Source organism: Poromitra crassiceps (genome assembly GCF_964638095.1).
Source record: "Poromitra crassiceps genome assembly, chromosome: 2".
NCBI lineage: Eukaryota > Metazoa > Chordata > Actinopteri > Beryciformes > Melamphaidae > Poromitra > Poromitra crassiceps.
The window spans coordinates 53,465,102-53,480,054 of NC_139624.1; the positions used below are offsets into that span (position 1 = coordinate 53,465,102).

At 47.5% G+C, this 14,953-nt stretch overlaps 1 protein-coding gene across 1 annotated transcript; it reads left to right on the forward strand.

Moving 5' to 3' along the window:
- Nucleotides 1–2,202: 2,202 nt before the first annotated feature.
- LOC310799825 (paraneoplastic antigen Ma1-like) lies at nucleotides 2,203–3,180 on the forward strand (the record flags this gene model as incomplete). The annotated part of the gene is made up of 1 exon (XM_083662439.1): nucleotides 2,203–3,180. One exon carries the CDS (start codon nucleotides 2,203–2,205, stop codon nucleotides 3,178–3,180), a length of 978 nt encoding a protein of 325 aa, XP_083518565.1.
- Nucleotides 3,181–14,953: the final 11,773 nt, after the last annotated feature.

The following is a 14,953-nucleotide window of genomic DNA, read 5'->3' on the forward strand; positions in this document are numbered from 1 at the left end:
CATATGTATGAGAGAAACTAAGTGGTTCCGTTTCTGTTTCTTAAAACCTGCTTGTATGTAGGCCTACTGATCAGTTAACTGGTAGCCTAAAGGCTTAAGAAGAACATGCCTGTAATTAATGATGGACACATGATACCAACTTATCGACCAGTAAGGAATGTTTATTTTACCGCAATGCGCAAAGTTTTAACCTATTACCTGGTCAGTGCGTGTTTTTTTGTCCAATCATTAATGTTGTGGGCGGGAGTGATTGACAGGAGTCAGTCAGACGCATCAGTGCCTAGAGAAAAAGTTGTGACGGGCAGGAGAAGCTTGAGGTGTCAAGTGAACAGCGCGACAGACAGAGACATCAAAATAGTCAGTTGCTGATAAAACGTTTGTCAGTACGTCAGTCATCTAATCAGTACGTCAGTCATCTAATCTAGTCAGTCAGTCACAGCTGTAGAGCTGTCTGTATCCTGATAGTTTCTCCTGAGAAAGGAGCGGACTCAGCACGGCTACGGAGCCGAAATTGAGCAGTGCTGTTCAGCCTAGTTAATTGGTCCCGTGTCCGCGGTGCGGCCTCGTTTCAACTCCCCTGGATTTCAGCGCCAGCCTACGTCTGGCAGGTAGGAATATTCAATTGGCAACGTCATAACGTCATGCATTTGTTAAATTTGGAAAGTTTGTCCTGTTATTCCTGAATTTCTTCTGAATGTAAATATACTTGAATTGAACAAGAGGTAACATTAAAGGGCAAGTACAAGGAAAATTGATAGATGAATAAATAGACTAACTAAATGTATATATATGATAAATAGCCTAATGGTTGTATAATTCTGTGGGAAGCCAAATTATAACGGAAATTACAATTCGATTAATTGCACAGCCCTACTGGGAGGATCTTCGCTGGCCTTGGGTGAGGAGAGAGAGGTTTCTCATCGGAGCAGCATAACCGGGCGAGAGGACTACTGGTTCAGGACTGTGTATCTTGCTGGAGTGGTTTCTCTGGGAGGTAGTTGCATCACTACAGACGAGACTGTGAGTAAGTGACTTTTCCTTCTGGATTGGATTTCATTGAGCTCCAACAAGCGCGCCAACGAGTGGTACCACAGACGTTAGTAAAACCCGGGTATTTAGTCTAGGCTATTATATTATATGTTGATAACAGGATAAGAGTGTGTTTGTGAATAAACAATACACTGTGTTTCACTTTAAAGGGAGTATCTGTGGTCTGTGTATTGTTGATTTCTTTTTGGGGAATAAGCTAACAGCTGTGTGAGTTTAACAGGTTATAATTTTGTTGGTGTTGCATGGGAGATTTTGTGTTCAGTGTACCGTATAGCTACAGTACAATAGTGTATTCTCGTGGCTACCTGAGGCCTCTTAGTGACTATAGTGAGAACCTAGATAACGAGAATATTACTGGTACCTCTCACCATTGCTCCTCCCATGCTCTCAGTAATCCATCTTATGTAAATGAGCAAGGTTTGGTGGGGGGAGGGCTACAATGTGGGGGCTCGTCCGGGATTTGTTTACTGTTTTGTGAGCACATTTGTATAATTGAAAGCTTGAAGTAATTGAATTCCCTGTAAAGAAAAAAAACGCTACGCTGTGAAAATAACCATAGAACTCTGATCTACTATATATTTTTTTATTGTGATATTTTCTTGTGTTTATGGTTAAGTGTTGAAAATTTCATGCAAAATGGAGGCCGCACAGATACTGTCCTGGTGTGAAGAGAAAACAATTGATGTGAAACGTGCTTTTGTACTCAGTGAGGTGCCAGTTGAGGCATCAGATGTACAAGTTTACAGTATGGTGGATGCTGCCAAAGTATTTGGTCGTACTAAAATAATGGGTCGTTGTTTCGATGCAACACGTAAAAGCCAGTTCCTTTTATTTGACACCAGCATTTATTTGACCCAAATCAAAGTACCAGAGGAAGTGGGGCCTCAAGATGGGTTCGGTCCCTGGCCAGTACATTTTGTGGAAACACAGCCAATTCCAGCCTCCACAGCAGGAGGAGACTTTCAGTCAAAGCTGATGGCATTTCTGATGAATGAAGGGAAGACCTTCGATGAGGTTAAAGGCCTATTTACTTCCGCTACCCCTGCGCCTACTCCATCTGATTTGAACACCACATTGGTGAATGCAATATCCTCCTTGGTTGAGAAGTGTCAAGTTGGCCCTGCTGAGATACAGAGCTATCGCAAGCTACGCATGTTCTCCGGCGTGAAGCCTACTCCAAATGGAGAAGAAGAATACGATGCGTGGGCTGAACAGACCACCAACATGCTTGAGGAGTGGCAATGTTCTGACACTGTGAAGAAACAGAGAGTAGCAGAGAGTCTTAAAGGACCGGCTGCAGATATTATCAGGTTCTTACGAGTCACGAACCCCAGTGCGACTGCAGATGACTACCTCAACGCAATTGAGAATGCATTCGGGACAACTGAGAGTGCCTCTGACCTTATGGTTAGGTTTCGCAATACAGTCCAGTTTGAAGTGGAAAAGCTTTCAGCATATCTGCTAAGACTGGACAAATTGCTGCACTCTGTGTACCGTAAAGGTGGAATTGAGTTGTCTGACATGAACCGTGTTCGTATTGAGCAAGTAGTGAGAGGAGCTTCGTCTAACAATCTGGTGGCGCTTCGTATCAGGATGACATATAAACTCAGATCACCCCCCAGTTTTGCTGACCTGCTCCATGAAGTGAGAGAAGAGGAAGACATGATCCTTGACAGACATGGTGCCAAGAAGGGAGTCACTTCCGCCATGGTGTTGCCTGTCGAATTATCTCCTACTGCTGCTGCCTCCGCTTGTGTCACACCTGCCGTGACTCCCACTGCCATCAGCGCTCCCACTGACAAGACCAGGGAAGTAGAGCTGCTGAGAAAGGAGATACAGGGGCTAAAGAGTGAAATTGCTAGCCTGCGCTCTGCCACAGTAGCCATGTCGACAACAGATGCAAAGCCTCCACAGTCAAGTCCTCAAGAGGGTGGTGGGAGGAACTCACGACCACAACCCCAAGAGAGAGTTCCAGTAAAAATGCTGAACCGTGCCAGTGTGTTTTGCTATAGGTGTGGGGAAGATGGGCATTTTCAGCGTGAATGCCAGAATCCTGAGAATCTAAGAAGAGTCAACCAACGTCTCCTGAAACTGAAACGGCCGGAGGGAAACTTCCCAGGGGCCCAGTAAGGGAACGGTCTGCCGCCCCGGGAAATACACGTTCCACCAAGTGCGAAATGCTGAAAGAAACAAAGGCTGTTCTGCCTGAAGGCTTAGTGGGTCCGAGTTATGTTGTCTCGGTACAAATAGAGGGCATCTATGCTAAAGCCTTGCTTGACGGCGGGTCTCAAGTTACCCTTCTCTACCGCTCCTTCTATGACAAATATCTGAAGCACCTGCCATTAACGCCAATCGAGGATTTGGAAATATGGGGGCTTAGCACTGAGCAATATCCCTATGATGGCTATCTGTGCTTGAAGATTGAGTTTGGAGGGGATGTAGCTGGAGTAACAGAGACCATGGAAACACTTGCGCTCGTGTGCCCAGACCTGGCCAGAAAAAGTGAACACTCCCTTCTGGTGGGGACCAACACCTCTGTGGTACGGAGACTGATGGAAGTCTGCAAGGAAAAGGGAGGGAATAATTTTCTGAGCATCATGAAAATTCACCCAGTGATGAAAGGAGCCTACCAAAAGTTGCTGGAAACTCCTGATGACAGTACTCACTCGAAAAGAGGCACTGTCTGGCTCGCAAAAACAAAGACTCTGACGTTACCCCCAGGGGGAGCTGCAACTGTCACCGGCATCCCAAAGTTTCCAGGGGATCTTTCCTCACAAGCAGTCCTCATAGACCATTTGGAGGGGGGCGAGTTTCCTGAAGAACTGCTGGTACTGCCTGAACTCAAGAAGACTGCTGCTGCTCACTGCCGTCGAATCACAGTCACTGTGAGAAATGTGTCCACTCGTGAAGTGACTCTAAAGCGTGGAATGCCCATTGCTCACATGTTCCCCGTTGATGTCTTGGCATCTGCACCTGCAGAGAAGTTGTGCAAAGCTCCAGATGAACTGACACCCTCTGTTTTCAATTTCGCTGACTCCCCAGTGTCAACAGAATGGAAGGAGCGGTTGGTTCAGAAGATGATGGAGCGAAAGGAAGTTTTCTCATGCAGCGAATTCGATGTTGGATGTGCAAAGAGCACAGAACACACCATCCGAGTAACAGATGATCGACCTTTCAGGGAGCGTTCAAGACGACTAGCTCCAGCAGATGTGGAAGATGTGAGGAAGCATCTAGATGACCTCAAAAAGGCAGGAATCATCTCAGAGTCCAGGAGCCCCTATGCTTCACCCATAGTGGTGGTGCGTAAGAAAAATGGGACTATCCGCATGTGTGTGGATTACAGGACGCTGAACCGTCGAACAGTTCCTGACCAATACACAGTGCCCCGCATAGAAGATGCGCTGGCAAGCTTGAATGGGAGCAAATGGTTCAGTGTTCTTGACCTCAGGAGTGGCTACTATCAGATCCCCATGAGTGAGGCTGATAAAGAAAAAACTGCTTTCATCTGTCCAGCTGGTTTTTACCAGTTTGAGAGGATGCCTCAGGGAATCTGTGGTGCTCCAGCCACTTTCCAAAGAATCATGGAGAGGACAGTCGGTGACATGAATCTGCTGGAAGTGTTGGTCTATCTAGATGATCTGATCATTTTTGGCAGAACCCTCGAAGAACATGAGGAACGCCTCCTGAAAGTGCTGGATAGGCTCAGAGAGGAAGGGCTTAAGTTATCTCTGGATAAATGCCAGTTCTGCCGCACCTCAGTGAACTATGTTGGGCATATCGTGTCTGCAGATGGAGTTGCAACTGATCCCTCAAAGATAGAGGCTGTGAAGTCCTGGCCCCGCCCTGAGAACATCACATCTCTCAGATCGTTCCTTGGATTCTGTGGGTTCTACCGGCGGTTTGTGAAGGATTATGCCAGAGTGAGTCACCCCCTCAACCAGCTGCTGCAAGGCTGCATTACTGTTGGCAGACCCAGAAAAAAGGCAGAAGGAGACAAAGGCTCTCAGAAGCTCTATCACCCGTCAGAACCGTTTGGTGCCAGGTGGGATGAAAGATGTGAGAACGCCTTTGAGCTGCTGAAGAAGAGTCTCACAGAGGCCCCCGTCATCGCGTTTGCTGATCCGCAACTGCCCTATGTCCTGCATGTCGACGCCAGTAGGGAAGGCTTAGGTGGTGTCCTATATCAGGATCAAGGTGAAGGTCTACGTCCTGTCGCATTTGTCAGCAGAAGTCTCTGTCCTTCTGAGAAGAACTACCCGACCCATAAGCTCGAATTCCTTGCGCTAAAGTGGTCAGTTGTTGACAAATTGCATGACTACCTTTATGGCGTGAAGTTCGAAGTACGTACGGACAATAACCCATTGACCTATGTACTCACTTCGGCTAAGTTAGATGCTGCAGGTCATCGTTGGCTGGCTGCCTTGTCCACATATGATTTCAGCCTAAAGTACAGACCTGGCAAGCAGAATATCGATGCAGATGCATTGTCTCGTCGGCCTCATCCTAGTAGAGCAAACGGGGATTGGACAAATGTTCCAGCTACAAATGTCCAAGCCATGTGTTATAGTGCTCATGTTGTCAACCTGAACCGTTCACGGCCACACCGGGCCATAGATCTGTTTGGCACTTCCCCGAATGCGGTACCAGAAGCCTACTGTAACTTATCCTCTGTCAGTAGTCAACAGCTGCCGAAGATAAGCTCAGCAGAGATTGCTCGGTCTCAGCAAGAAGACCCATGTATTGGGGAAGTATGGAAAGCTGTGCGTCAAAACAATGTCAACAAAGCTGTCAAAGAGAAGCATGGTGACATCCCTCTGTTGCTTAAGGAGTGGGATAAGCTGAAACTTCAAGACACCACCCTCTATAGAGTTGCTCATCCACCTAACAAACCAGTTCGCCGCCAACTGCTGCTGCCTCAGGAGTTGAGGAAGACTGTGCTCAAGTCTTTACATGATGACTCTGGCCATTTAGGTTTTGATAAGACCTACGGTCTAGTGCGAGAAAGGTTCTATTGGCCTCGCATGAAGACAGAGATAGAGAAGTACTGCAAGTCATGTGCACGATGCATTCAGAGGAAGACACTACCCAAGAGGGCCGCTTGTTTGTCTCATCTGACCAGTGAGGGTCCCATGGATCTCATCTGCATGGATTTCTTGTCCATTGAGCCTGATGCCAGTAATGTGTGCAATGTACTAGTCATCACAGACCACTACACCAGATACGCACAAGCTTTTCCAACAAGGGACCAAAAAGCTACTACTGTGGCAAAAGTGCTGTGGGAAAAGTACTTTGTTCACTATGGTTTGCCAAACAGAGTGCATTCAGACCAGGGGAGAGACTTTGAGAGTCGTCTCATCCATGAGCTATTGAGCATGTTAGGGGTGAAGAAATCAAGGACCACTCCCTATCACCCTCAAGGTGACCCCCAGCCTGAGCGCTTCAATAGGACCCTGCTGGACATGCTCGGGACACTTGATCCTGTGAAGAAGAGCAAATGGAGCCAACATATCAGTCACTTAGTCCATGCATACAACTGTACGCAAAATGAGTCTACTGGTTATTCGCCCTATTTTCTCATGTTCGGACGTGAGGCTAGGATGCCCATAGACTTGTGTTTTGGCGTCTCAAGTGATGGCTCTTCCACAAAGTCCTATGTGAGATATGTGAAGAACCTGAAGCGTGAACTTCAGGCTGCATACCAGTTGGCTGAAATGATGGCTAAGAAAAAGAACGATGGGAATAAACAACGGTACGATCAGAAGGTTCGCTATTTTCCTCTGGCTCCAGGCGATCGTGTGTTGATCAGGAATCTTGGTCTGCAGGGAAAGCACAAGCTAGCTGACCGGTGGAAGTCAATTGAGTACATTGTGGAGAGCCAGATGCCAGATCTGCCAGTATTCAGACTCAGACCAGAAAGTGGAGATGGGCCTGTGAAAGTGCTGCATAGAAACCATCTGCTGCCGTTGGGACAGGAAGTACGCTTGGAACCAGAGAGTTTGCCAGAGCTGCCAAAGCGTAAAAGGAGAAGTCCAAGGCATAAAAGAAAGAAAGAAGACTCCTCTGGTCCTCTTGATGCCACATGTCCTGACAAGGAAGAGGGAGGCGAATCTCATTCCGATGATGAGGAGGAGACTGGTATGTGGTATGACTACTATACTCCACAGCAGATGAGGGAGCATGCCGAACCATTCAGTCTGGATCTGGACCTTGACCTGCCTGCAGTGATCTCAGAGGTGGATGCAGCAATCGAATGTATGCCACACATGGAAGAGGCACGTCAGGAGGAAGTTCTTGAACAAGAAGAGCCTGTAGAAGAAACACGAGAAGAGGATGCACAGGATAGAAGAGAAGAGGATGCACAAGATAGACAAGAGAAGACAACAAGGCCTCAACGACAGAGAAAAGCCCCTGAGAGACTGACCTATGACGTACCTGGAACCCAGTCTTCCGTTGTTGTCAAGACACACACAGTTGACCCGGTAATAGTCCGGAAGGACTCAGTTTCCCAGTCTATCCCACTTATCCCTGTTGTTTCGTACATAAGCACACTTTTTAAGTGGATAAGTTAGTGTGTATGTATGTATTTGTGGGGGGAGCAAAGAAAAGAAACCTGACAAATGTACATGTTATTCATGTTTTTCTTTATTCTGTGGGAGAACTGGTTTCAACAGGTTTCTTTTCATCCTCGTCATGAGGACATGACTGTTTTGGTGGGGGGAGAGTGTAGTGCCCCTGTAAAATATAATTTAAATTAGTCCAACTTCATATTGTGTGGTGTCAAATAAAAGACATATGTATGAGAGAAACTAAGTGGTTCCGTTTCTGTTTCTTAAAACCTGCTTGTATGTAGGCCTACTGATCAGTTAACTGGTAGCCTAAAGGCTTAAGAAGAACATGCCTGTAATTAATGATGGACACATGATACCAACTTATCGACCAGTAAGGAATGTTTATTTTACCGCAATGCGCAAAGTTTTAACCTATTACCTGGTCAGTGCGTGTTTTTTTGTCCAATCATTAATGTTGTGGGCGGGAGTGATTGACAGGAGTCAGTCAGACGCATCAGTGCCTAGAGAAAAAGTTGTGACGGGCAGGAGAAGCTTGAGGTGTCAAGTGAACAGCGCGACAGACAGAGACATCAAAATAGTCAGTTGCTGATAAAACGTTTGTCAGTACGTCAGTCATCTAATCAGTACGTCAGTCATCTAATCTAGTCAGTCAGTCACAGCTGTAGAGCTGTCTGTATCCTGATAGTTTCTCCTGAGAAAGGAGCGGACTCAGCACGGCTACGGAGCCGAAATTGAGCAGTGCTGTTCAGCCTAGTTAATTGGTCCCGTGTCCGCGGTGCGGCCTCGTTTCAACTCCCCTGGATTTCAGCGCCAGCCTACGTCTGGCAGGTAGGAATATTCAATTGGCAACGTCATAACGTCATGCATTTGTTAAATTTGGAAAGTTTGTCCTGTTATTCCTGAATTTCTTCTGAATGTAAATATACTTGAATTGAACAAGAGGTAACATTAAAGGGCAAGTACAAGGAAAATTGATAGATGAATAAATAGACTAACTAAATGTATATATATGATAAATAGCCTAATGGTTGTATAATTCTGTGGGAAGCCAAATTATAACGGAAATTACAATTCGATTAATTGCACAGCCCTACTGGGAGGATCTTCGCTGGCCTTGGGTGAGGAGAGAGAGGTTTCTCATCGGAGCAGCATAACCGGGCGAGAGGACTACTGGTTCAGGACTGTGTATCTTGCTGGAGTGGTTTCTCTGGGAGGTAGTTGCATCACTACAGACGAGACTGTGAGTAAGTGACTTTTCCTTCTGGATTGGATTTCATTGAGCTCCAACAAGCGCGCCAACGAGTGGTACCACAGACGTTAGTAAAACCCGGGTATTTAGTCTAGGCTATTATATTATATGTTGATAACAGGATAAGAGTGTGTTTGTGAATAAACAATACACTGTGTTTCACTTTAAAGGGAGTATCTGTGGTCTGTGTATTGTTGATTTCTTTTTGGGGAATAAGCTAACAGCTGTGTGAGTTTAACAGGTTATAATTTTGTTGGTGTTGCATGTGTAGTGAGAACACTTGTGTTCATATTGGGAGACATTCCCTCAGTCTTGAACGCACCCCTGCAGGACTTAGGTTGACTCCTCCCTAGCCCAACCCCCCTAATTAGTGACAGTATTTAAGAAACCTGTGGCATCATGGCCGTCTCTCTCTGCCTGGTTGCCATGCTGTGTGGGTTTCACTGCTCTTACTCTGAGGTAGGTGATGAAATCCCAAGGTTTTCAATCCTTTGTTGTTTATCCAGTGACTGACTCTATTTGTGTCACAGTCCCCTGTGTTCATCTACCTGGCCGTACTGGTGTCTGCTAGGCCTGACTTGATGTATCTTCCTTGAGGTATGTTTGCCAACTGTCACCATACATGTGAAGTGTATTGGCACTGCAACTGACCCTTGTATTTTGTCTTTTAGTTCCTGTCTACCCGTTTGTGTTGTGGATTGTAACCTGAGTCCTAAGACGATACACTTTGTGTCCAGGTAATGGTCACTGAGGTATAATGTATATACCTGAGGTAATGGTGACGTGGCAGACCTGGCTAATGTGTGGTTTTGTATTTTAGGTCTTAATCAGCTGCTGTTTTGCCTTATTATTACTGTTTTAGCTTTGTTCAGTTTTACCATCACCTGAGTCCCATTTGTGTTGGGAAATTGGTTTTAGATTGAACCAACTGGCTTTAACTTTTGTACTTGGACTTTTATTGCTTCTTTTAATTGATTATCCCCCCCCCCCCCCTTAGTGGAGCATTGGCTGGCGGCGGTGGAGGCTAGGCACTCTAGTGTGGTCCCCTTCACCGGATTGTAGTGTTAAGCGCACTGGGACACCATATATTTCACCAGTTTGCAGTGATTGCCGTTTGCTGTGAGTACACGAGTGGTGGGTAAGTTGTGGCACTCCTGGAACACACCCTTATGTAGGCTGCCTCCCCACTGCTGGTCTTCGCCCACATTCCCCCTCCCTCCTTTTGTAGTTTGGTTTTTAAGTATTGGAAGTGTTATTAAAAAGAATTAATCTACTGTTATCTAAACTATTGTAATAAACTTATTGCTAAAACATTTATAAACATTGAGATTTTCTCTACTAACCTATTTCCTCCACAGACACTTCCAGTCATCATTCCTTCAATAAATTTACATTTACTTTTGGAACCACGTCTCTGTCTTGCTTTAAGGTGTTGAACTTGTGTAGCCTATGAGACTTGTATTTCATTTAGCCTAGGTTTTCATCTTATAGTTCCTGGGGTGAAATTCCCCAGGTGGCGTTGTCGGGTCATTTATATCTTCTGGTTTATTTACACCACCACCTTGCCACATCTGGCGTTAGTCGGCAGGATCCCTGTAAAAGCAGAGACGTGTGTTCTTTTTTTTGTTTTTCTCTACCAGTTGGTTCATTAATGAATGTTTAGCAGTTTGTATATTTGAATGTTTATGGTATAGGCAAAACAGCAGCTGGTCCTGCACATCGGGAACTCCAAGCAACAGGCCTGTTCTAACCTCTCCTGCTCTTGTCCTCCCCTTCACCATGGCTGAGCTGGAACAGCTAAAAGACTTGGTCACTCAACTGCAAGCTGAAAACAGACTGCTGCGGGATGCAGCACCTGGTACTAGTGCTGCATCAAGTAACTCTACCCACCAGCCCCTCCCCTCTAGCGCTCCAGTAATCGAGCGACTGGTCCATGGCCCAAGAGACAGAAAATGTCCCATGTTTAGAGGTAAGACTGGGCTAAGCATTGTAGAGTGGGTGGAGGAAGTCCAATCTTGTATGCGTGCCCGCCACTTGGCTGGGGCTGATCAAGCACTGTTCCTTTATGATCACTTGGAGGGTGAGGCAAGAGAAGAGATTAAGTATCGCCCTAAAGAGGAAAGGGAGGATCCAGATAAAATCCTTGCCATATTGCAGGAGTTGTATGGATGTTCTAAATCCTATGTTTCGTTGCAGGAAGAGTTCTTTTCAAGAAAGCAACAGGAGGGTGAAACCCTGCAAGAGTTCTCCCACGCTTTGATGTATTTGATGGACAGGGTTGTAACGAATGCCCCTAATGGCCTGCTAAACTCCAGTGTAGTACTGCGGGACCAGTTTGTTGAACATGTATCTGACTGTGCTCTCCGCAGGGAATTGAAGCAGTTTGCCCGACGCCATCCCACCGCCACCTTGCTTGAGGCCCGTAGTGAAGCCATTAGGTGGGAGCGGGAAGGCATGCCAGGGGGTGGCAGGGGTAGGAGCTACTCTGTCCCATCTGCTGCAGGCTTCCAGTTTGCAATGGCCGGAGGTCCTCCTTCCGGTTCAGGTAACCTAAACTCTAGGTCTGAGTTGGCAGAGTTAAAAGAAATGCTTAAGCATCAACAGGAACAGCTAAACCAACTGAGTAGTAGCCTTATCGCCCTCCAAAATGCCCCCCGCCCCCCTTTCAGGAACGGGAAGCAGTCTGTGATTTGTAGAAGGTGCCAGAAATCTGGTCACTTTGCGAGGGAGTGTAATGGTGATAGAGTCTATGCCCAAGCTCAGCCCACTTCCCATGCTGCTCCCAATCCACCTAGTGACAGATCATATTCCCAGCATCAGCAATCGGGAAACTCTCACCCCCTGAACTACTGAGCCAAAGTTCAGGCGGGGGCATAATGGGCTCTGAACCAGATTTGATGTCAGCTTGTCCACACATAACTCTGTTAATGGGAGGAATTGAAGTTCCATGTTTGATTGACACAGGGTCAATGGTGTCCACCATAACAGAAAGTTTCTTTGTGCAGAATTTTGAACCCTGGGGCGTGGAGAAGCTTCGGTCATGTCATTGGCTACGCCTTAAGGCCGCTAATGGGCTGGACATACCCTATGTTGGTTACCTTGAGCTTGATGTCGAGCTTTGTGATAAGGTAATTACAAAACGTGGCGTGTTAGTCGTTAAAGACCCCCCTGGTTACTCATCTTCCGCCCCAGGTATTCTAGGTATGAACATTATCAAAACCTGTTACAAGGAGTTATTTGTACACCATGGCTCTGCTCTTTTTGATGTACCTTCTGTGTCACAGGCCCCCAGCCAGTTCCAAGAAGCACTACAGTGGTGTCACCAGTCCCAGGTCAATGTGCCCCCTGACTGCTCAGGCCGAGTACGGGTCAAGGGAAAGAGGGTTTTCAGAGTTCCCGGTGGTACCATGAAGCTTGTGGCAGCGACCTGCTCCCAGCACCTCTCTGGTAATGATGCTTTCTTTGAGCCTCCAGGTACCGGATTACCGGCTGGTTTACTGGCTTCCCCAGCCCTGGTTCAACTTACAAAAGGTACAGTTTACATCCCTATAGTCAATGTTGGGGTCAATGATGTGGTGCTCTACCCGCGCACAGTCATAGGTACCTTGAGCCAGGCCCATGTAGTGAGTCTACCCAAAGGGGTCACAGAGGTCGAGGAACAGGTCTCAGCCACACTGTCTTCTCAAACGGTTACTAGCTCGGTGCAGGAGAGGATTAATGCAATTGATTTGTCTTCCCTGTCAGAGCAGGATCAGTACAGTGTCAGGTCTTTGCTACAGAGGCACAGTGATGTGTTCTCGGCTCATGAGGGAGACTTGGGATGTACAAAGCTTATTTCTCATGATATACCTCTGCTCGATGAGACACCGGTACGACAAAGGTATAGACGTATTCCTCCCTCAGAGTATGATGCAGTGAAAGCCCACATCCACCAGCTTCTTGAGGCGCAGGTAATCAGGGAAAGTAGTAGCCCCTTTGCATCACCAATCGTCCTGGTTCGCAAGAAGGATGGAAGTCTTCGGTTGTGTGTCGACTATAGGCTGCTAAATGGCAAGACCCGGAAGGATGCCTTCCCCCTGCCGCGAATTGAAGAATCCCTCGATGCACTCTCTGGTGCCCGCTGGTTCTCGACTATGGACCTCGCTAGTGGGTACAACCAAGTCCCAGTCACTGAGAAGGATAAGATGAAGACTGCTTTTTGTACACCCTTTGGGCTGTTTGAATGGAACAGGATGCCTTTTGGGCTTTGCAATGCCCCCAGTACCTTCCAAAGACTAATGGAGAGGATATTTGGGGCTCAACATTGCCAGTCTTTGTTGTTGTACCTGGATGACATTGTGGTTTTTTCTTCCACTGTAGCCCAACATATGGAGCGCCTGGAGGCTGTGCTAGAGCGGCTGAAGCAGGAGAACCTCAAGGCCAAGCTGGAGAAGTGCTGCTTCTTCAAAGAGGAGGTAGGCTATTTGGGCCATGTCATCTCCCAAGAGGGTGTGGCTACTGACCCCAGAAAAATTGAGGCTGTATCCAAGTGGCAACGCCCTACCCATGTGGCGGAGTTACGCTCATTCCTCGGCTTTGCCAGCTACTACCGGCGCTTCGTAGATGGTTTTGCGAAGCTGGCAGCCCCTCTGCACCGGCTGGATGCTGAACTGCGTGGCACCAAGACCCGGAGGAAGTCTGAGCGGAGTTTGACCGCAGCATGGACCCAGGAGTGCGAGCAGGGTTTTGAAGGACTGAAGAGCAAGCTTGTGGAAGCACCAGTGCTAGCCTATGCCAACTTCTCCTTGCCATTCATCCTCGAAGTGGATGCCAGCCACAGCGGATTGGGAGCTGTCCTCTCCCAGGAGCAAGATGGTAAGATCAGGCCAATAGCCTATGCCAGCCGGGGCCTTAAGCCAGCAGAACGTAATATGAACAATTACAGTTCCATGAAATTGGAATTTTTGGCCCTTAAATGGGCCATGACAGAAAAGTTCAAAGAATACCTGTTGGGGCAGAAATGTGTAGTATACACTGACAATAACCCCCTCAGCCATCTCTCGACAGCAAAGTTGGGCGCTGTGGAACAGCGCTGGGCTTCAGAACTTGCCAACTTTGACTATGTCCTCAAGTACCGGCCCGGCAAAAGTAATGGCAATGCCGATGGCCTTTCTCGGCAGTACCTGCCCAGATTGGATGCAGCTGGTCTGGTTCCTGGCTCTCAAATTCCTGAAGCCATGCAGCAAGTCATTATCAGGCCAGCATTCGAGGTAACTCAAGATGCCATCTCTGTTTTCCCCTCGCACACTCCCCCTGATCTCTGTGTCTTACAGAAAGCAGATTCAATCATTCAGGAGTTCCTGGGGTTCTGGACCAGGAAGAAGGGTCCAGATGCAGCTGAACGGCGCCAGATGTCCAGGGACGCTCTGGGGCTGGTTAAACAGTGGGACCGAATAGTGGAGAAAGATGGTGTGCTCCATCGCAAAGTCTTTTCCCCAGATGGCGATGAGGTCCTTCAGCTGGTCCTGCCCTTGTCCCTGAAGAACCAGGTCTTACACCAGCTACACCATGAGCATGGCCACCAGGGTGTGGAACGGACGGCACATTTGGTGTGGCAGAGATGCTATTGGCCCGGTATGCACCAAGATGTTAAACGCTGGTGTCAAGAGTGCGAAAGGTGCCAAGTAGCCAAAGACACCCAGCCATCAACCCGTACATATATGGGCCACCTTCTTGCTGCCCGCCCAAACCAAATTCTGGCTATTGACTTTACCTTGCTGGAGCCATCTAAGAATGGGATGGAGCATGTTCTGGTGATGACGGATGTTTTCTCAAAGTACACCCAGGCAGTTCCCACACATGATCAACGGGCTTCAACTGTGGCCAAGGTACTGGTAAACGAGTGGTTCTGCAAGTTTGGCGTGCCTAGCCGTATCCACTCCGACCAGGGCAGGAACTTTGAGAGCGCCCTGATCCAACAGTTATGCAGCTTGTACGGCATTGAGAAGTCCCGCACTACCCCTTACCATCCTGCTGGGAATGGCCAATGCGAAAGATTTAACCGCACCCTACACAACCTGCTGCGCACTTTACCCATAACCAAGAA